This window comes from Alternaria burnsii (assembly GCF_013036055.1).
Source record: "Alternaria burnsii strain CBS107.38 chromosome Unknown 731, whole genome shotgun sequence".
Lineage (NCBI taxonomy): Eukaryota > Fungi > Ascomycota > Dothideomycetes > Pleosporales > Pleosporaceae > Alternaria > Alternaria burnsii.
In genome coordinates, this window is record NW_024066115.1 from 540,783 (window position 1) to 561,488 (window position 20,706).

At 51.2% G+C, this 20,706-nt stretch overlaps 7 protein-coding genes across 7 annotated transcripts; 3 read left to right on the plus strand and 4 right to left on the minus strand.

Annotated features, from left to right (window-relative positions):
- Window positions 1-1,535: 1,535 nt before the first annotated feature.
- GT037_006845 (polyketide synthase) lies at window positions 1,536-4,381 on the plus strand (the record flags this gene model as incomplete). Its single annotated transcript, XM_038931892.1, has 4 exons — window positions 1,536-1,687; window positions 1,747-2,387; window positions 2,453-2,879; window positions 3,415-4,381. The coding sequence occupies 4 exons, from the start codon at window positions 1,536-1,538 to the stop codon at window positions 4,379-4,381; spliced, it is 2,187 nt and encodes a 728-aa protein (XP_038785364.1).
- Window positions 4,382-5,867: 1,486 nt separating this feature from the next.
- GT037_006846 (uncharacterized protein) lies at window positions 5,868-6,287 on the plus strand (the record flags this gene model as incomplete). Its single annotated transcript, XM_038931893.1, has 2 exons — window positions 5,868-5,954; window positions 6,174-6,287. 2 exons carry the CDS (start codon window positions 5,868-5,870, stop codon window positions 6,285-6,287), a joined length of 201 nt encoding a protein of 66 aa, XP_038785365.1.
- Window positions 6,288-6,616: 329 nt separating this feature from the next.
- Window positions 6,617-8,010, minus strand: GT037_006847 (uncharacterized protein; the record flags this gene model as incomplete). The annotated part of the gene is made up of 5 exons (XM_038931894.1): window positions 6,617-6,924; window positions 6,977-7,198; window positions 7,260-7,631; window positions 7,675-7,749; window positions 7,941-8,010. The coding sequence occupies 5 exons, from the start codon at window positions 8,008-8,010 to the stop codon at window positions 6,617-6,619; spliced, it is 1,047 nt and encodes a 348-aa protein (XP_038785366.1).
- Window positions 8,011-9,218: 1,208 nt separating this feature from the next.
- Window positions 9,219-9,629, minus strand: GT037_006848 (uncharacterized protein; the record flags this gene model as incomplete). Its single annotated transcript, XM_038931895.1, has 1 exon — window positions 9,219-9,629. One exon carries the CDS (start codon window positions 9,627-9,629, stop codon window positions 9,219-9,221), a length of 411 nt encoding a protein of 136 aa, XP_038785367.1.
- Window positions 9,630-9,937: 308 nt separating this feature from the next.
- On the plus strand, window positions 9,938-14,750 carry GT037_006849 (uncharacterized protein; the record flags this gene model as incomplete). Its single annotated transcript, XM_038931896.1, has 6 exons — window positions 9,938-11,358; window positions 11,407-11,589; window positions 11,645-11,715; window positions 11,765-13,177; window positions 13,231-14,244; window positions 14,296-14,750. The coding sequence occupies 6 exons, from the start codon at window positions 9,938-9,940 to the stop codon at window positions 14,748-14,750; spliced, it is 4,557 nt and encodes a 1,518-aa protein (XP_038785368.1).
- A 409-nt stretch (window positions 14,751-15,159) lies between these two features.
- On the minus strand, window positions 15,160-16,057 carry GT037_006850 (uncharacterized protein; the record flags this gene model as incomplete). Its single annotated transcript, XM_038931897.1, has 2 exons — window positions 15,160-15,167; window positions 15,217-16,057. 2 exons carry the CDS (start codon window positions 16,055-16,057, stop codon window positions 15,160-15,162), a joined length of 849 nt encoding a protein of 282 aa, XP_038785369.1.
- Window positions 16,058-16,662: 605 nt separating this feature from the next.
- GT037_006851 (ferredoxin reductase-like protein) lies at window positions 16,663-17,879 on the minus strand (the record flags this gene model as incomplete). The annotated part of the gene is made up of 4 exons (XM_038931898.1): window positions 16,663-17,106; window positions 17,170-17,375; window positions 17,428-17,758; window positions 17,835-17,879. The coding sequence occupies 4 exons, from the start codon at window positions 17,877-17,879 to the stop codon at window positions 16,663-16,665; spliced, it is 1,026 nt and encodes a 341-aa protein (XP_038785370.1).
- Window positions 17,880-20,706: the final 2,827 nt, after the last annotated feature.

The following is a 20,706-nucleotide window of genomic DNA, read 5'->3' on the forward strand; positions in this document are numbered from 1 at the left end:
CCATCATCAAGATCGAAGTTGGGCGTCTTACCCAGTAATCCCGCTACACCCACACTCACTCGGGAACATCCTTTTCGCTTAGAGCCAAAATCCTTCTGCCACTTGAGTGTTCCCGCATCTCCACTACATCATATTACTATTTGTCACACATCACCCAGCTTTGCGCGTCTGGGCTATTCTCTCTATGTCAAAGGAGTCCTAGACAACGCCCAGAACCGCGGACTCCACACCAAAAGATGATGGGTCCTTGCGAAGATCCTACAGTCTAGTCGGCGAACTGAATGCCTTTGTTGACTGCCTAATCAGCTGTTTAAGATTTCGGTTCTAAAATACTCGAGCCTAGCATATCTCTATCTTCCACACGTCAGTCACGTAACCTTCTTATCTGTCACTAGAGGATCCGGTGGCCCCCAGGTGGTATGACCTTTTAGCGCTTGTATGTTTAGCGTCGCCATCGAACTAGTGTTCCGGCGTTTATACGAGTCCGAAGCATCTGAGCTAACAGAATGATGACATATTCAGTAGGCCACGGTTATTGGGGTTCACTATCTCAGCAATCTATTGGCAGACGATTAACATGTCTGTCAATACTATTGGATTGGCTTCCCAGAACCAACACAGTGAGTGACCACGAAGGTAATGGACTCAGCGACTCCCTAGCGATTATAGTAAGCGCCAATGCATTGTGCATATTAACCCACATCTTGATCACAAGGTGGCTCAAACGACACACTAAGGGGTTGCCCAAGCCTTTCAAGCTCCACGGATCAAAGCCCGCTGAACTGTTCTGGATCTCGTTGGCGTCAACCTCTAATGGGAGCAGCCACCGTTGAGAATATTCGCTACAACGCAGATATCTATCTTTAAGCATGACATCTGCATGCTAAGCAACGTCACAATATTCTGAGACACGATCAAAAAAGGGCTCAACCGGTATCGCCCCAGCAGCGGCACGTTGCCATCGGTTGACGAATGACTGTTCTGTCTTTACAAGAACAGAAGTCTCTTGGACCGAAAGCACTAGTTGAACCTGTCGGTAGTATACCAAGTCCTTGTGGCTACAGCTTATGTACGTCTATCTAGCGATATCACGCCAATATCGTTTCCAATTCGCCAGAAGTGTTCTTTCAACCCTCGCTAAGGACAACAACAATACTCGATAGACGGACGTGCCGCTTTCTGGGCGCAAATTACCCGCTGTACAAGCAATGCCGTAACATATTCAGTCTTTGGCCGGGACTGTTGATGACGAAACTATGTGTGGCGGACGAGGGGCTGATTCTGAAAGGATTGATTGGAGCGGAAAACCGAAAGGTCTCGATTGTTATGGGGTGATGGGGCGAATATACGGAAGACAAGAGTTAACGAACCATAAAGAACTTCATGTCCCCCATTAGCGTTGGTCACAAAGAAAAGACCTCTTACTCTGATCACCTGGGCAGGTATGCAAAGCTACTAGCATTGTATAGAGAAATCAGATATCACAAGCTTACTTCACACTTGCTTGTCTCAGCTGTTTACAATAGAGAGAAGATATGTCTCTTCAGAAGGGTATTGCATGCAGCGATAAGACGAATGCTGTGTATATCACTGGCTTGGGTCATGAGTACCCGTCCCACTCAATCAAGCAGGAGCACTTCATGGAACTGTTAGAGAAATTGCACCCCGACGAAGTAAATTCACCAATGTTAGTACTCATTACCCTAGCATATGACACTATTCTCTCTTCTTCTAACATAGCAAAAGTATCCAAAAACTGGGGCGATTCAATGGTAGATCAAGAATCCTCTCTCGCCCAACTACCATCGACTTCAATAGATGTACCGGAGAAGACGCCATACCTCCAGAAATCGACTGTATCTCCCGCATATTTCGCACTTCAGGGGTACGGCTTGCTACCTCTGCGTGCAAGAAGGCTATGCAAGAAGCTCAACTTGGACCTCGCGATATAACGCATACTGTGGCAGTGACCTGCACTGATCAGAACAATCCAGGATACGATCACTTTGTATGTCAAGAGCTTGGACTTGGGTCAAGTGTGCAAAGGTCGTTACTCCATGGTGTTGGCTGTGCGGGTGGTTTATCGGCGCTTCGTACAGCTGCTGATATTGCCGCCGCAGCATCACTCAGAGGTCGGCCTGCACGCATTTTGGTAATGGCATGTGAGTTGTGCAGTCTCTTTCTTCAAGCAGAGCTACAAGCCACCCTACAAGACGGAGAACTACACATAGGTCCAGCATTATTCTCAGATGGCGCAGCGGCGCTGGTGGTATGCAACTATCTTGCATTAGAGGAGAAGCAAACACCGGTGTTCGAATTGGTAGAGTGGAGTAGCATGGTAGTGCCCGATACTTCCGGACATATGTCTTACGTTATAAAGAAGAATGGTACGTCTCCGCTTCCTTCTGTTTCGTATACTCTTTATTGCAGATTATTACTGACACTCTAGCAGGCATGATAGCCACTATCAGCAAATTCGTTCCAGAAGCAGCCATCAAGGCCATCATACCCATGTTCAGACATCTTCGCGCTGCCTTCGATATTACCCACAAGGCTGCGTCGTTGGTCCGCAGTCAGGCTTCAAGCTTCGATTGGGCGATACATCCAGGCGGCGCGTCCATTCTACAAGGGGCCAAGCAAGCCCTGTGTCTCACTGATGACCACATTCGAGCCTCACTCGACGTCTACCAACATCATGGCAACTCATCAAGTCCAACCGTTCTTATCGTGCTAGATAAACTCCGTATGATGGGAGAAGGCAGAGAGAACGTGGTCGCCACCAGCTTCGGACCCGGGCTTATAATCGAGATGTGCATAATGAGGCGGTGTCGTCGCATTGTTGTGCCACCTCCATTCATGATCGACAAGCATACCTCTTGGTATGCTTCATTGCTTTCTCTACGCGCGTGCTTGCCGAAAACAGGGCCGAGAAGGCAGTCGAACGTAAAAGAAGTTGTGGTGAAGAAGACGAGGGGGTATACTCCGATTCTATGGTAGGGAGTAGCAATGCGACTTTTTGTTCCAGTTTCGGTACATACAAGATATATTGAGAGGATTTCAGTATATGAATTGCAGGGTATATGGGACTGTATGTAACTGTCGTCTGAGGCCTGCCAAAAGAGGCTCTTCGTGACTGTTCTTCCACGCGAAACCATACGTCGAGGTTGCCTGTTTAGTGTATCATTTGGAGAGTGTGGTCGGTTTCAAGAAATGTCGTGACTAGCACAAAGCCGCATTACTATGGTTGCTGTTCGAGTGCACGGTAAAGAGCCGCCCACGGGCCATAAATTAGAGTGGGTCCGATCATGACGTCAACGCGTCTAATCTCCAAACGACGCGACTTGACATATCACTCGTCCTTCATGAACCTTAAGACACAACCTGCAATCCGAATATGACACGAACACGCTCAAGCAAATTACATGTTGAGCAAACTGAAGCACCACCGGCCGTCCAAGGCAACGACGACGTCACCGAAGCCGGTGAGAGGCTGGCAACGCCACCTTCTGCATCCTTTAAGAACAAATTAAAGAGATACCAATACACAGAGACACGGACGATGCAAGATACTCCATTGTTATCTGCATCGCCAACAAAATCTAGAAAGCGTAGTAGGACGACCGCAACGACTGCTGTCAAAAGCTTTCCCGAATCGTCCGCAAGACCAAAAAAGAAGCGGATGCCTAGCAGATATGCCGACCCATCCAAATACGCACATCTATCACCACTGGTCGACATACTTCAGCCCAATCTGATATGTGTCTTCGTTGGCACGAATCCAGGCGTTCAGACCGCCGCCGCCGGACACGCATATGCGCATCCTTCCAACCTATTTTGGAAGCTCCTCCATTCTTCAGGGCTTACCGACCGTCGACTGAAGCCTGAAGAAGACCGGAGTCTCCCTGATCTGTATTGTATGGGCAACACTAATATCGTCGAGAGACCATCCAAAGACGCTGCTGAGCTTTCGAAAGAGGAAACAGCAGCAGGTACCGCGAAACTCGATGCCAAGTTCCTAAAATACAAACCAGAAGCTGTATGCATAGTAGGGAAGGGTATCTGGGAAGCGATATGGAGGTATCGCTATGGTAAAAACCTTGGCAAGAAAGATTTCAAGTACGGATGGCAGGATGAAGAACACAATATGGGCAAAAGCAGGGATGACAAGGAAGAGCGAAATACCAACGGGAATGTGTGGAAGGGGTCCAGGGTATTTGTTACCACGAGTACGAGTGGACTAGCGGCGAGTCTAAAGCCGGCCGAGAAAGAAGCTATCTGGAAGCCCTTTGGGGAATGGGTGCAGAAGCGAAGGGCTGAACGAAACTTTCTGCCTCGGCCTTTGGAGGCCCAGGAAGCTAGCGACGAGACGCTAGAACCTTGAGCGCTGTCAGTTACGGAAACTGCCGCCACATGTCGCTGAAAGAATCAATGTTTGAACAGCTCTACGATACAAACAAGCAAAAGATCACGGCCAAGCCCTCTGTTCTCCATCTCCATATCAGAGCAATGAGTAAACAGACTTCTCCGCCGTCTTATTTACGAACCTTGGGAGCCACGATTTGTTTCGCTGTGCAAAGTCACAACCTACCAGATGAACAAACCCATGACTTTGGTACCGACAACCCCGGGGTCCCATTGCTTGTATCAAGACTGCGCCTCAGCTGCGCCACAAGAGGACGACAGATTGTCTCGTTGGTTATTTTCGAGATCCTTTTTGCGCCAAGCCGGCTCTCTTCTAGAGTAACAAACTTCGGTTTTCGGACCGCAGACTCCCCACTTGGTAATCGACGGCGTATTGACTTGGCGCCGGACGCATCCGCGCCGTTCAAGGTCCGCTGTACGTACGCCGCCGCGGATTTCGGATCTCTTGGCGGTAAAATCCTCGCATGTCATACCTCACGAGTAGCACTCTGACAGCAGCTGCTCAAGCGGCATGACGGTTTCAAAATACTAATCTCGTTGTTGTTATCCCAGAAGCCAAATCGACTGCATCCCCATGATTTGACTGAGCCACCATGACTGGCCCGTCTAGTATTGCTTGCCGAAAAAGTGGCGCCACAACTAAACTATATCGAGAGCTAGCGCGCGGAAAACACGGCAAGTTTGTATTGCAACAGCACCTCACATCGCAGCGTGCGTTTCCTAAAACGGATTCCAGAAACCGCTCTCTTTCAAAGGAGGTGGGTGACAGGGACTTCAGAGAGACTGTGTACAACACTTCTGCTCCACGTCCATCAGATTTATGAGCAGACTTGTCAGTAACACCACACGACACATCAACGCATTGCAAATCACACCGTCCACACCTGCACATGCATATTACCACACAATCAAGTCATGCACCTCAGATACCAAGACTTTGCGTACGCGTATGACAAGGGTCCTGCGCCTACCGTTACAGTAGTGGCTTGCTCGACCCCACCTGTGCCATAGCAAGCCCGAGCGAATGGCACAGTTACGTGCCATTGCTGCCACACTTGTGGCGCCGAGCAAAGCTCATCCGCAGTATCTAGGTGTATGGGCTCTATTCGGGCATCTACGCGGTCAATTGAAATGAGCACGTTGGTTCGTGCATAGCCTTTCCGCCCTTTACGTTGCAGATCCGCTGTTGCCGTTTACCGAAAGCAACAGTCAGCGCGTCGAGGCCTGTAATCTTAAAAACACGAGTTCATCCCCCAAGATTCTAACATTACTGTGCCACATCCCTCTGCCACATCCCTCTGCCACACTTCCTCTGCCACAGAGCACACTTCATATTCTGCCACACCACAAGCCTCACCAAGACCCGCGATACGCTTAGACGCTTCACCAGCCACGAACCCGCATCTCTATTCCAACGTCAAGTCGACAACACCACAACAGCAAGTATGAGCTACCCGGCGCCTCAACAACCTGGTTACTATGGCCCGCCACCGCAGCAGGGCTATGGACAGTACCCTCCTCCTCAGCAACAGGTAAGTCTAATGAAATATGCATGCTCCTGCCTGGGTCAAGTTTGCGCAAGTTGAGGGTGTGGCTGACGGTGTGTTTGGCACAGATGTACTACCAACAAGGTCCGCCTCCACCTCAAGAGGAACCAAAGAAAGACAGAGGATGCTTGACTGCTTGCCTTGCGACTTTGTGCTGCTGCTGGCTCTGTGGTGAGACATGCGAATGCTGCCTCGATTGTCTAGACTGCTGCGACTGCTGCTAGTCCGCTTCTTCAAGTATGCGACAACGATAACGGCGGTTCATTGGGGAAGGAATCTGGAAAACGAGACGATCACACGCTCACCACATTTCCTTGATGTCAGGGCGCGTATATCCACCGGGCTTCGATGATGGGCACACCAGGGGGAGGACTTGATTTAATGGCTTTGGTTGGTCACTGCAGCGGCAATGGAGTTAAGTGGTATTGCTCTTAGTGTTTGTTGATACAAATCTGAAATTCACTTCTATTTCATTATGCTCCCCTTTCCATCTTCGAGTGAGAGAATCGCAAGTTGGCTGAAGCTATGTTGACAATAACCCATGTTTCATCACTAGTGTTAGGGAATGCCTGCCGTTACGCTCGTGAACACATACTTCGATACCGACCGATCCAAACGAAACGATCAGCCAACCAAAACCGCCGCGGTTAGTCCTCGTAGTTCTCTTCAAGTTCTTCTTGATAGGCCTCCTGCGCTTCGATGAGTTCCTCGCGCTTCTCCTCCATAGACTCCCGATCGCTACTTGAGATGGAGGAACCGTCCTCGTCATGGGTTGGTACTGGGGGAGGTTCTTCAAAGGCCGGGTGGTTCTCATAAGGATCCGATGGAGGAGGAGCACCATAAGCAGGATCCGCTCCGTAACCAGGGTCAGCGCCGTAACCACCTGCAGCCGCAGCAGGAGCCGCAGGTGGAGGAGCATACGACTGTTGCTTGCTCTCATCGTCGCTATCGTCAGCTGGGAATTGTTAGTGGCAGAATTTTGTTTGAAAGCTGGAGGGGAAACAAACCGAGTTGATGGCCAATAAAGGCACCGGCTGCAATACCGCCGACACCAGCGGCAGCGAGCATGGCAGTAGAGTGGCCGCTCTTCTTCTTTTCGGCCTCGTTGGTGGCTGCTCCAGATGGCGTGTAGTCGTGTCCCTGGTGGCCATGGGTGTTTCCGAAAAGGCCACGTTCATCGTGACCACCGGGTGGCATGTAAGGTGCGCCTGCGGGAGGAGGAGCATATGCTAGATCCAGGTGTACAAAGTCAGTCCATGTCTCACATGCAGCTCGTTCGGGGGCACTTACGGCCAGGTGGCAGATGCGAAGGAGGATCCCACTGTGTGCGACCAGTGGCTTGTTCAATGTAGAACCAGCGCTGGCTGTTCTGGTCCCATTGCTGTGTCCAGCCTGGCGGCATTGGTGGAGGCGCTCCGTAAGGCGCAGGTGGGCCTACGGGCGTAGGAGGGCCACCATATGGTTGTTGTTGCCCATAGCCTTGAGGTGGGTAGCCTTGTCCTTGGGGTGGGTACCCTTGAGGAGGACCCTGAGGAGGATAACCATGGCCCTGGGGCGGGTAACCTTGATCTTGGGGTGGGCCGCCGTGTCCACTTTGTGCGTAGTAGCCATCCGAGAGTGCGCGATCACCAGGACCAGCACCGCCTGGAGCGCCATGAGAATCTACTGAAATTAGTGTTTTGCTTTACATTGATACAGCAGATACACATGCCGGCTGGTTTCTTATCGTCGTCATCCATGAGCTCCTTCATCTTCTTCTTGAGGAAATCCATGATTTTGACTTGTTATCTAGCAAACGTAGAGCTGGTCTGTAGCAATACAAAGAGACGTCGTGCGGGGTAGTAGGAGGTACTGAGAAATGAGAAACTTTAGAGCTTTCGATATGCGCGGGGTGCAAGTGGCTTTAAAGCAAACGGATCCTGTGCACAGTCCGTTGCCAGCGGGGCATCTCAGGGCGCCCCCGGAGCGCACTGCCCCAGTTGTCTTTGAGCAAATCGCTCACGCTGTACATGCTTGGCATGATGCAGAGGGGAAGGAGCATGGCTTCGAGTGGAGGGGCATGTCAAAGCTGACCACTTCACTGGCAGGCGGGTGGTAAAAGTGGGGTGATAAAACGGCCTGATACGTCTGGCGGCTCGTCGGAGCTCCATTGTTTGTAAGAACTCCATTAGTGAAGCTTGGCGTGGATATATGAAGCTTTCTTCGCTGCGCGTTCAATGTTATGTCAGGGTGTATGCTGTTGGCATTTCGCGACGGCAAGTTACGCAAAACTTGCAGTCGATTTTATATTCTTAATCTTTGATGGGTCCAATGTTCGACTCACCTCCGGCAGAGTATAAGGGGTCTGCTTCATTCCGGGATCCTCGTATCATAATCGATGAGCTGGTGAGTGGTAACATGTGGTTGGTGACTGAGGCTTAGCGGATCGCATGCGCCATTTATTGTGGCACTTCTGCCACCGTGGCTAGATTATGAGGCGCACCACGATAGCCGCGAACATCAGATTTCGCATGCCGCGTGATGTCAGTAGGGAACACGAGGGGCTTGCACATGTTGCACCGCTGTACCGTTACACCACCGTGCCGTTGCATCGCTGCACACATATGTAGAATTGTTGTTGTAGGCGCGGCCGGCAATGAAGCTGGAGGTCTTCCTAAGTCAGTAGGATATCCCTTCCATGACAAATTTGGCAATTGCGAGAGAAGTGCTGGTAATAATATGAAGATGTCCGGGCAGCCGGTACAAGGGCACAGGTTGAGTTTCCAATGCCGGGGTTCTGGTTCAAATGGTCTTCTCTTAACCTGGTACAGTGTGCGTGTATACACGGGTTCCAGGGTGGACTGGCAGGTGTAGCGCAGTCGTGACTCGCGACCTTGAACACCTCATCGGGCCGGAGGCGGAACGGTACGCACACGTGGGCATTACGCAATTCATCAAGTAAGAAGGCGACCCTGGGCCAAAAGCCGCCGAGAACTAGCCATGGACTGCGCTTGCACGACTGTCTGGTGTTTTGCGTCTGGCAGTCAGACGACTGGATGGCGAAGAAGAGGACGAGACGCTTGGCGTTGTTTTTGTGTATCGCGGATGGGAAAGAGCCACCCGAGGTTGGGGAAAGAGCCACCGGCACGCCGGTCTAAATTTGAGCCGGACGAGAAGGCGGGACAGGAGCATCGATGAGACGTTTGGCTAGGCGTGAATAGTAAGCAACTAGACGCAAAAGCATCAGGAGAGTCCGAAAGTGATTGCGAGTTAGGTTGCGTTGGGACGAATGGGAGGACGGGTGGATTGATGGGGTCTGTGCTGCATGGTCTGAGCCTTGGGTTCTAGAACCAGATCCATGACGTCGGCTCCACCAGAGGGTGACTCGAGGACCGCCAACGATACCCAGCGGAAATTACGCCAGTCGCGAGTGGCATGGAATGGGCATTCGAAGAATGCCATGTGTGGTGTCATAGCCCTGTCTCGAAGGCGATGCAGCCCTGAAGCAGCCTGGAGAGTATCGCGTGGTTGTTCCAGCTCCAGCCCACGTCGACTGCGATCGCGATCGACCTGTTGCAGGGGAGGCCAAGCACGAGCACAAGCGAGATCTGCGGCCTCTTGACCCTCCTGTACGCTCCGCCAGATGCGATAGCTGAAAACAAACGTGCAGAGCGTCTTCATGATGCCCTGAGGACACGACATCCATTGAATTACCACTGCCATCGTCATCGTCGCCGCGCTACCTCACCACCGCCCTGATCACCAGACCCGAGCCTGCGAGACGCCCCGAATTGTGCCGCCGTGTCAAGATACTTAGCGCGCAACGCTGGCCATCCCACCGGTGTCATCTACTCGGTCCATACGCGGTGAGACTTGATGCTAGATCTGGAGACGACGCTCCACCACACCGACCTTTGCTCGTAGCGTGACGTTCGTGGGCGCGATCAACGGCCTTCGCCCTATCTGTTGACTCGCATCCTGGCATTTCTATGTGGGAGCCGCGTTCAATCTTCACAGGCACTAGCACGACATCGACGCCTCACGACACCACGCCCGAACAGCGCAGACTGAACATCGCCAGCCATCACGAGCCCCTCGCTACCACGCCCGGCACTCTAGAGTCGCCCATAGTCCTTGATACACCAGCCAATCTCCCCGTACTACAGCCCCCATGGACGCCCAAGTCGCCACTTGACCATCGCGACTGGAATCAACCCCCGGCTTCTGCGCCGCTGCAGAGCAGTCGACGACACAGTGGGAAGCAGCAGCCTGTGCAGACACCACCGGCTGTCGTTGGCATCAAGCGCCCCCCTCCCTTCAGTGACTTCGCCTCCGCGTCTGCGTCGTCTGCGCACCCACCAGCGCCCGCCAGCGAGCCCTTGCACAAGCGCCGAAAAGCGCACCCGCGTTCGCGATACTCCCTCGATCACTTCAGCTTCCCCAAGAGCGCCTACTTTCGCCCGGACGGCCAACCGCCCTCGCCCCTCTTCTTTTCTTCGCGAAACAACCGACCACAACTGCCCGCACGCTTCTCGAGTAGCGAGGCAGCAGCAAGGATGCTCAGCAAAACGCGCGAGGACAGTGGCATCAAGACCGTCACACTCGCAAGGGGAACATTCAGCGGTCTCAGCCCCCCAGGGCCACCAGGGGCTGCCAGTGGGCGCACTTCAGAGCGTTCAAGCGTGGCGCCTACAGCATCACCTGATTCGCGCGACAAGAGCGATCCGTTGCGCATACTGGGCTCCGTTGGCATAGTCGAACTGCTCGAGCAAGATGACCGGCCAACTTTCATCGTTGATACAGGCGATTTCGCAAACTACATGCCCGAATCTTGCCAGTTGCAGATACTCTTCTCCAACAATGCCCTTCGATCTAACCCATCCACCTGGGAGCTGGTAGCTGGAAGGCCGACTGGTTCTCCGTCTGATGATGACACGGCGCATGCGACACAACAATTTCGAGGCTGGTTGCTTAGCACTGGGGTCCAGGCCGATTCTTCCGAAGTGAACCCTTCTCCTGTTGAACACGGTGGCATTGTGTGGACATGTTACACCCTTCGAAAACGGCTGCGCGTCGTCTCTGGTTCCGTCTCCGCTCCTGCCATCATTTTGCCTGCTTTGGATGGACCCAACGATTTTGCTATACCTTCGACCTCGTCCGCAGGTCTCGGTTCGGGAACCAACGGTGATACCACTTCATCTTCCGCTGATCAGGGTGAAGCACAAGATTATTTTGGCAGCACTATTCCTAGCATTCCCCAGGGGGCCCAGGGTGAACCGACTCCTCCCATCTCTGCGCCCCAACCTGAACCGATTCAAAAGAAATTCGGCAACCAGGGCAATGGCATGATCCCAAAGCCATCTCAAATAGACATATCGTCAGTGGAAGAATCCTCTTCCTTTGCGAACGAGTGCGTATTGCGAGCTCACACTGCAGGCGATGTTGACCCGTTCCATAGAGAAACTAACGCCCATCGGGATGATCACCACGACATGGGATTCTTCGACTGGACCAGACTGGCAATGTCGCCCTCTCTTCCTAGACACATTCAGTTTGCGCGGTCAATTGATTGGGCGAGCACACCTTTAGGTCCGATCGAGTACTGGTCTAATGACCTTCGCGCTATGTGCAATCTTATAATGTAAGTTGATCAGTCTTATACGCACCTTCTGAGTGTAAATACTGACAATGATCAGGGCGAGCCCCCACCCAGCTGCTATGTACTGGGGAGAGGAACTCGTTGCTATTTACAACGAAGCCTATATTGGTATGGTCGCCTTCTCCAATCCGTCTACGTGTATTGACATCTCGACTAGGACTCGCAGGGCAAAAACACCCCACTCTTATGGGACAGAGTTACAAAGTGGCTTGGGCGGAGATATGGGACGATGTCAAGGGAGTATTTGCCAATGCACGTCTTACCGGGCAAGCGACAATGAAGGATGACGATTGCCTGTTTATGAAACGCAACGGGTTCCTCGAAGAAACATACTTTTCGTGGTCCATCATCCCCATGGTTGGCCAAGACGGTACGGTCATGGGTCTCTACAACCCCGCCTTCGAGAAGACACGCCGCAAAATTGCAGAAAGACGCATGCTCACGCTCCGCGAAGTTGGCGAACGGACTGCCACCGCTAGGGAAGTCAAGGGCTTCTGGGATCAGGTGTTAATAGCACTGACCGAGAACGAGTTCGATACCCCGGTAGTAATGCTCTACAGCGTAAACGATGAGAATGATAGTGACTCGTCTTCTATACAATCCAGCAGCTTGCTAGGTTCGAAACAGTGTTTCCTCGAAGGCTCTTTAGGCGTCCCAGCTGGCCATCAAGCTGCTCCTGAGCAGATTGACTTGAAGGAAGGGCAAGAGGGCTTTGGTCCCGTCTTTCGGGAAGTAATGAAGACTGACAAGCCCGTGGTTGTTAGCATCGGATCAGGCGATTTACCGCATGCCATGATGGACGGGCTGGACTGGCGAGGTTTTGGCGACCCCTGCAGAGACGTCGTCATATGCCCAATCCATCCTACGACAGGCGAAAACATACTTGGCTTCTTAGTCATGGGCATCAATCCGCGGAGACCCTACGACGACGATTACAACCTTTTTGTCCAATTGTTGAGCCGCCAGTTAGCCACTTCTCTGGCTTCCGTCGTTCTTTTCGAGGAGGAAATTCGAAGAGGACAGAGAGCAGCACGCCTCGCAGCAGAAGATCGTTACAACCTTTCAACCCAACTTGCTGCCCGCACACAGGAAGCCAGGGAAAGCGAGACGAGATTTACGCGAATGGCGGAGCTGTCTCCTGCAGGTCTCTTCATCGCTGATCACGTCGGAAAGATAACTTACTGCAACGATACATGGTACGAGATCTCGCGAGTACCAAGAGAGCCAGAGATGACGGACAGGTGGATCGACTACGTCAAAGACGAGGATCAAGGCCTCATCCTTGCGCATTGGAAGGAATTAGTCAACGACACTACGCCTATCAACATCGAGTTTCGCTTTAAAGCACCTTGGGAGGACCGAAACCGCAACAAAAGTGAGACCTGGGTCCTGTTCCAGGCCTATCCAGAGAAGGATGATGATGGGCAACTCAAGAGCGTTTTTGGAAGCATCACGAACATCTCACCTCAAAAGTGGGCCGAAGGCTTTCAAAAGCGGAAGATGGAGGAAGCTGTCGAACTCAAGCGACAACAGGAGAACTTCATCGACATAACATCGCACGAGATGAGAAGTAGGATTCTTCCTACATCAACCGCTTATGAGTAAATGCTAACGTCTTACAAGATCCTTTATCTGCTATTCTGCAGTGTGCCGATGAGATTAGCACCATCTTAGGCGACTTCAGAACTTCAGGTTCCAACGTCATCGAGGAGGGCATCGTTGCCGATTCGATTGATGCAGCACAAACAATCGCCTTATGCGCACAGCATCAAAAGCGTATCGTCGACGACGTTTTGACGTTATCAAAGCTCGACAGCGCAATGCTCATGGTGACACCAGTGGACGCTCAACCCTTGCAAGTGGTGCAACGTGCGCTGAAGATGTTCGAAGGAGAGGTGCAAACAGCTGGCATTCAGATGGAGTTCGTCCTGACCGACTCATTCACCAAGCTCGGTGTTGATTGGGTGAAGATTGACCCCTCACGAGTGCTTCAGGTACTCATCAATCTTACCACCAACGCGATCAAATTCACAACCACTGAGGAGACCAGAACCATCAAGGTCGTTCTATCAGCATCGCAAGTACGTCCATCGGCAAGCGAACATCCTACCGTTAGCTATTTTCCCATGCGAGCCAAGAGGACCGACCAAACTTTTGGACCTGACTGGGGTGACGGTGAAGAGATCTTCTTGGAATTTGCAGTACGGGATACTGGCCGGGGCCTTACGCCGGAGGAGAAGAAGCTCCTTTTCCAACGCTTTTCTCAGGCAAGTCCACGGACACACGTCCAGTACGGCGGATCTGGCCTCGGCCTGTTCATCTCCCGCGAGTTGACAGAGTTACAAGGTGGAGAGATTGGCGTCTCTTCCGAAGCAGGCAAAGGCAGTACATTCGCGTTTTATGTCAAGTGTCGGAGGAGCAGCGAGCCACAAGAAGCTTTGGAAGTCCTTCCAACTCCATCAATGTCCAGGAAGGTGTCGAATGCGAAGGATAAGGGCAGAAAGGAGCTACCCCTTCCGTCGAAGATCGCAACCAAAATCAAGGACTTTGCTGCTGTGCCTGGCAAGGATAGCGTTGGTCCAAAGGCCAAGCCAAAGAAGAGGGAACTCAAAGTACTAATCGTGGAGGACAATCTTGGTACATGACTAAGGCTTCCCCTGCCAGTTTACTTTTACTAACATACCGCAGTGAACCAAAAAGTCCTTCAGCGCCAGCTCCAAAACCACGGCATCCAAACGACCGTCGCAAACCATGGCGGTGAAGCACTTGAAGCGCTCAAGTCTTCTACTTACTGGGCCTCACCCAATCAATCTCCCCTGGAGGACATATCAGTCGTGCTAATGGACAAAGAGATGCCAGTCATGGACGGTTTACAATGCACCTCGCAAATTCGTGCCCTTGAACAACAGGGCAAGTTCAAGAGGCATGTTCCTATCATCGCGGTTACGGCAAATGCGCGCAGTGAACAGATCGCGACATTGCTCGCTGCAGGCATGGATGATGTTGTCAGCAAGCCGTTCAGAATCGGTGAGCTAATACCTAAGATCGAAGAGCTAGCAAGCAAGTTCGGAAGCAAAAGATTGCCGGACGAAGCTTCACTCAACGTGCCCGCTGGGCCGAGTGAACAGCCCTACGGCGTATGAAAGACATGCGTTACGACTCAGCGTACTTGGATAACAAGAGTATTTTTGGGTATACGTCTACGACGATGGTTACGGTGATGCTCACGCATACAAGAGCTGGGCTCGACGGTGTTACGGAGTCTTCACATGGTGCATTATCCTTAGCATGCATATCGGCATTTGATATGGGTTGTTATTTAATACGGGTTTTGGTCCCTCGGTAATAGTTATGCATATGGAATATACCCCTAGGGAGGTTCAGGCGTTGGTTGAAAAATGGCATATACACGGAAGCACTACGTAGTAAGTGCAATCAAGAACTAAGACTATGTGCGGGCTTTGGTTACTGTGGATGTGAGAGCGCAAAGTGAAAACTCGTGGCCTCATCCTGCAAAGCGCGTCGCTCTCTTCTCATCTCCCACTCATACCCTCATCTGCCTCTTCTCTTAATCTACGCGTCTTACCCCCACAACCTTGTTTAACCTACCCTCCACCCCTTCAACTACTCCTCTTAGATCTTCAATATCTCTTCCTATATCTGATACCATATTCAATATCTCACCCACCTCATGCGCTGTCCGTCTACCCTCCACTCGGCTCAAGTCAGTACTCAAGCTGATCACGTCAGCCTTGCGTCGCACCCAAAGCCAACGACGTTGAAGATCGCAATTAGCGTATTCGAAGCCTAGGCGATTGCTGTTATGTAGATGGCTAGCTGAGGGCGAATCGTCATCTGAGCACGGGTGATACTGCGCTGCATAAGGCGATTTCTCGGATGGGTGAGTTGACGATTGAATTGACCATCGCGCCGGGTCTTGAGATTGATACTCAGGCTTGAGGAACGGATGCTCAAGACCTCGGAACTTTTGAATAAGATCGCGGACGGTGACACGCATCACGCTCAACGCCTCTTCTTCGCCACTGGATCTCATCCTCTGAATGTCGCGGTCAAAATGCATCGTTTCCCTCCTACTACCCCCTCTTCCTCTTCTACTTTTCTTTCGACCTCCGTTCACATGCTTGCCACCACCATATCCACCGTAGTACTCCTCGGAACCACTTCTGGCACCAGGACCATGACTGCGATCTCTCCTCACGTTCTTCAGTCTTCTTCTTACTTTTCTCAAGTGTCTCCTCTCCTCCAGCAGACCTTGTTTCAGGCTCGACAGTGTGTCCTTGATCTCTTCTGGAGCCGCTTGGAAAGTCATGAGATTTGACCAGGAAACTTTTAATAAGGTCGCAAGTGTGAAGGTAAACGAGACAAAGCCGATAATCGTCGATACCATGGATAATGGCGAGAATGCTGTGTGAGATACTGTAACGCCCATTGCGTATAGTTGTGTCGTTCTAGTGACCCGAGGCGCCTACGAACAGTCTAATCGTGTATGAGTAGATTTTGTGACGTATCTGTAGGCAGTTGATAAGCTGGGCCAGTTGGCTCTTACGAGCGTCAAGGGACGTCTGTCACGTTCCGAGTCCGTGGGAATATCGGCAGTATGTGTTGTTTACGTCGGCAAGACGCGGTTCTTGCCCCGAGTTATTTTCAAACGTCATGACTTGATCACTCCCTTAACAACGGTTGCTGGCGCCGATCCAATCGCCCGTAAGCTAGCGTGTTGATCTGCCGGCGTCTTGGTCGGTTTGCCTATTCAGGTACGAAGAAGTCCCTTTTTCTTCTAGTGCACTGAACACCGAAACCAACCGTGACGATTTCGCAGGCACTTATTTTGTGAGCAATACAGTCATATGCGGTAGGTGTACTGAGTGATGCAAATACTCTTTTTACACATGGTAGTGCCTTCGGTTGTCTGCGCGACATGTCACACAAAAAGGGTTGTTGGCTCGCGTTTCGAAGTGTCTAATTTCGCTCTTGCGAGACTATTCTCGAGAGAAAACGCGATCAGGTATCATACACATCTATTTTGACACATGCTTAGAACTTGTAGACCTGGTCCTTGCTGTAACCAAGCTCCTTCAGATAACCGTCAAGCTCGCCCTGGTCGCTGGGGCTCTTCTTGCCGCCACTGATAGCCTTGTACATGCCTGGCGGTCCGCAGACAAACAGCTTGATCTTGTCACCCTCCTTGGGCTCAGGCAAAACAGTCTTCAGGAGCTCCTTGGTCACGTATCCCTTACCGCCTTGCCACGACTCAGGCGGGTTGTCCAAAACGTAGAAAGCGCGGAAGCGCTGGGGGTATGTGTTCTCCAACTCCTCCCACTCGCGCTTCAACAGGATATCCTCTTCTGAGACGTTGCCGTATACGAGCGTAACCTTGGTCTTGTCCTCAGGGTTGCGGAAAATGTGTCGTGCAGTTTGCCACATGGGTGTGATACCGGTGCCACCAGCGATCAAGGCAATGTGCTCGTGCATGTTGGGCTATACACGTGGGATTTTGCGTCAGTTTCTGTCTCACAGTTGAGGCAACTGGGCGGCTCATACCTTCCACTGGAACTTGGGGATGGGACCCTTGATGTCTAGCCGTTGGCCTGGCTCCATGCTGTGCATGTGCTCAGACATAGGACCGTTGGGGTAGGCCTTGATGATGAAGTCGACGGAGCCCTTCTGGTCTACATCGCTGATGGGTGTGTATGGTCGGATGACTGGCTTCTGCATCTCGGGGCCCTTGTACTTGGTAATTACGGCGGCTGTAGGGATTCAGCATGTGGTCTGGTCGATATTCTTGGTTGTTCAACATACAGGCAACGGGCAATCCGCTCTCCATATCCTCCTCGGGCAGCTTGAATCGGAGCTTCTTGGTGTTGTGGTTGACAACCTCGCTGTTCTCCAGCACTAGTGATACGAAGCCCTGGTCGCCTCCAGTGAAGGCCTTCTTGACTGAGCCGTCGGTAGAAGCGGGGATCTTCTTAGCCTCTTCTGAGGGCGGCGCATTGCCTTTCTGCCCCGACGGCGCATCGCCGCCCCTCATGTATAGGTAGGCACCAGCGAGACCAGCAGCGCCGATACCTGTGTAGAGGACACCATTGTTGCCACCGCTCTTGGGCGGCTCGGATGCGTAACGGCGGACTTGCTATCTCTTGTTAGTACTTTACACAGAGACTGGGAAGATTTGTAATGTCGCGTTCGGTGAGAATGTGCGCGCATACCTGGTGCAACGTCCTGGCCGGGCGGAAGATCTGTCTAGCAAACATAGCGAGACGAATTGATGTGATGAAGAGGGGATGGAAGGAGAATTGAGGTGTCTAGAGAAGAATAAGTGTTATCCAGGTGCTAAGGCCGGAGCTCATTGTAAGCTAGCGCCAAGCAGTAAACGTCATCGCGGGCGCTCTTTTGCCGACCAGTCCGAACTCAACACCATCACCACCGTCTATCATCTCGTCGGTTTCGAGCGCATACTCAGCGGCGTTGCGATAAGATACATTTGTTGGGACTCCTACATCAACGTTGTTGAACATCGGGAGCGAACAGCACAGATGATGTCTTTGGCACTTACAACCATAGCGGAGCTCAATGATATGGAACCGAGAGACGGCCCGCACCCGGATCAATCAACAGTATGAGGATTACATCGCTCTGGTACCACGAAATGATACAAACAGAACACGCGCAACACCCATGCGCGCGATATGATGCAGCTATGGTTACTAAAACTTTCACCAAAATCGCGGTCAACATGATGAACATCCTGGCTGAGCGATCCAACGTGCATGACAATTATGCCAAAATGGCTTATGTATGGTTGGGCAGCTTCTATGGTATATGGAGGTGAGATGTTACCACATTATTTTAGACCAGCATGTTTCACCTCCTCAGGAGGTCGAAGTCATCAAGACTTTCAATTACACAGTGCCTACCAAGATCGTTGAAAATGAGCAAGCCGCTTACACCGCATACATGGACCCGCATCAGCCTTCGCTGATTGTTCTGGACCACACAATTCTCGAGCCTAGGGAAACTATTAGGAAGTATCCGTCTAAGCTTATGATATCATAGACGATAGACGCTCATTGGCATAAGTAGGATCGAAGGTCCGAGTGAATGATGAAAAGCTCGGTCCAGCCATGTCGCGTTGACCGTCGTACTCACTTTTGTGGCTCGCTCAGATCTGATGAGACTATTCTTCCTGACTCGTATTTCTACTCACTCCTAACATCGACGCTCCACCATTCTTGATCGAAGTGGCCCTCAGGCATCTCTGGGTGCCTCGTTGCAGACCACTTGTCTTTCACGTACCATCGGATCGTTCGATGATTCCTAGCAAAACGACTTTCTTCCGCTCATAAAACGTGACTCGCAATTGGGACCATAAGGGGAACTGATCGCTTCTCCTGATTGACTGAGTCTACAACTGCTACCACCACGGATGATCTCGACCGCAAAAAAGTCCTACAGCTTGCGGTGTTCGAGATCAGCTACCATGGAGCAAACCATGCCATCATAGCTACACTTGTGTACCCAGCATTACTCCCGACTTGTTGATCTCCGTCTGTGCGGTCTGCTTCACAGAAGCTCGTATTGTTGGAGTGAAAGCCACGCAAGCTGCGTTGTCTCGCCGTGGTGGTATATTCGGTTCTCCTAACGCTAGAGGAGAATGTTGTACGACTGAGAGCAATGCTAAGAAGTGGATAACGCATAGGAGTTGGACTAGTCAGTGGAGGAGGAAAAGACTCAATTGTTGGAAGCTTGAGGCAACACTGGAAAAGTTACAGGACGAACGATGCAATATGGCAGAATAATGGGGTCTAGACGAGGCGCTGTATATCTGGGAGCTTGCAAAAGATGAGTGTAGCCAAGTTCCTGGTTATGGGCATACAGGGGATTTCTTTCCAGCAAAGGTACAAGATACACAAGCCGTCTTGAAGCCAGCACCTACGGAAGAACAATCATCTGGAGTGGATTGGGAGACGGTTAAGTGTAGATGGAAGAAAAGATCTCAGCCACTAAAGAGTTTACTTCAAGATGAGCCCAAACAAGCAGTCTCCAAAGAGACAAACAGCATCATCAATAGACTGAAGCATCTGGGTTGTACTTCGGAGAACCGCTTCAAAGCTCTCATCAAGCATGACACAAACGTAGTAACAAAGCTTGCCGAGCCGATAGAAAGACCACGATATTCTCCCAGTGGCGACGCAATACCCAAAATACCCGACTCTGTTCGACAAACCACTTGGATGGAGCCTCGTTCGGCACCGAAGTGCAACTCGCCTTCTCCTTCCCGCTCACACAAGTCAGTCGCTATCAACGCATAGGCTACAATTCTCCCACTTGATACCACACCGGTTATGACAACGCCACATCACGAATACACAGTTGCAGAGAAGAGCCACAGATGCCTCACTTACAATCGAAACTCACGTTCCTATACACCGTCATGCTGGGCAAGCCCAGAAGGATACAAAAAACATAATACTAGCCATTGCAAGGACACGTGGGCGACTATAAATCAGCTCCAAAAGGGGTTCGCGACATCGAAAAAGGAAGAATAAGAATACTGGGACGAAGGAGGCATGTGTATACGCAGAGAGTGGCCGATAGGCGATATCAGGGGTGTATGAGGATGATCACATATCACGATAAGTGTGAGAGTGTGGATAGAGGATAGGGTGAGCTGGCGTCCAATCATAGTCGTACTACCTTAAAGAGAGAAACTGGATATCTCTTTAGAGCAAAGTACTTGTACCTACTGTAACAAAGTCTGTTAAGACCTTCTTAGACATAGATAGGGAATCTAAAGGTCTATAGTACTATTAACCTTTCTAGAATCTCTTCTTAGAAGCTAACGTAGGCGGTAAACTAGGGCATGTTGTTCCTATACCTGTTTAAGTTTTCTATTGTATACGGTGGTCGCAAACTATAAAGAGGCTTACTGTAAAAAGGTATGATTGTTAATAGTCTCAACAAGCGACTCGCTGTGTACACCAAATTGCCTGTAAAAAGTACCGAAGATCTTGGTCTCAGACAAAACATAGTAGATTACCTTAAGCTGTTGCCGAAGACGGAGGTAGAGAGAAGAAGGAA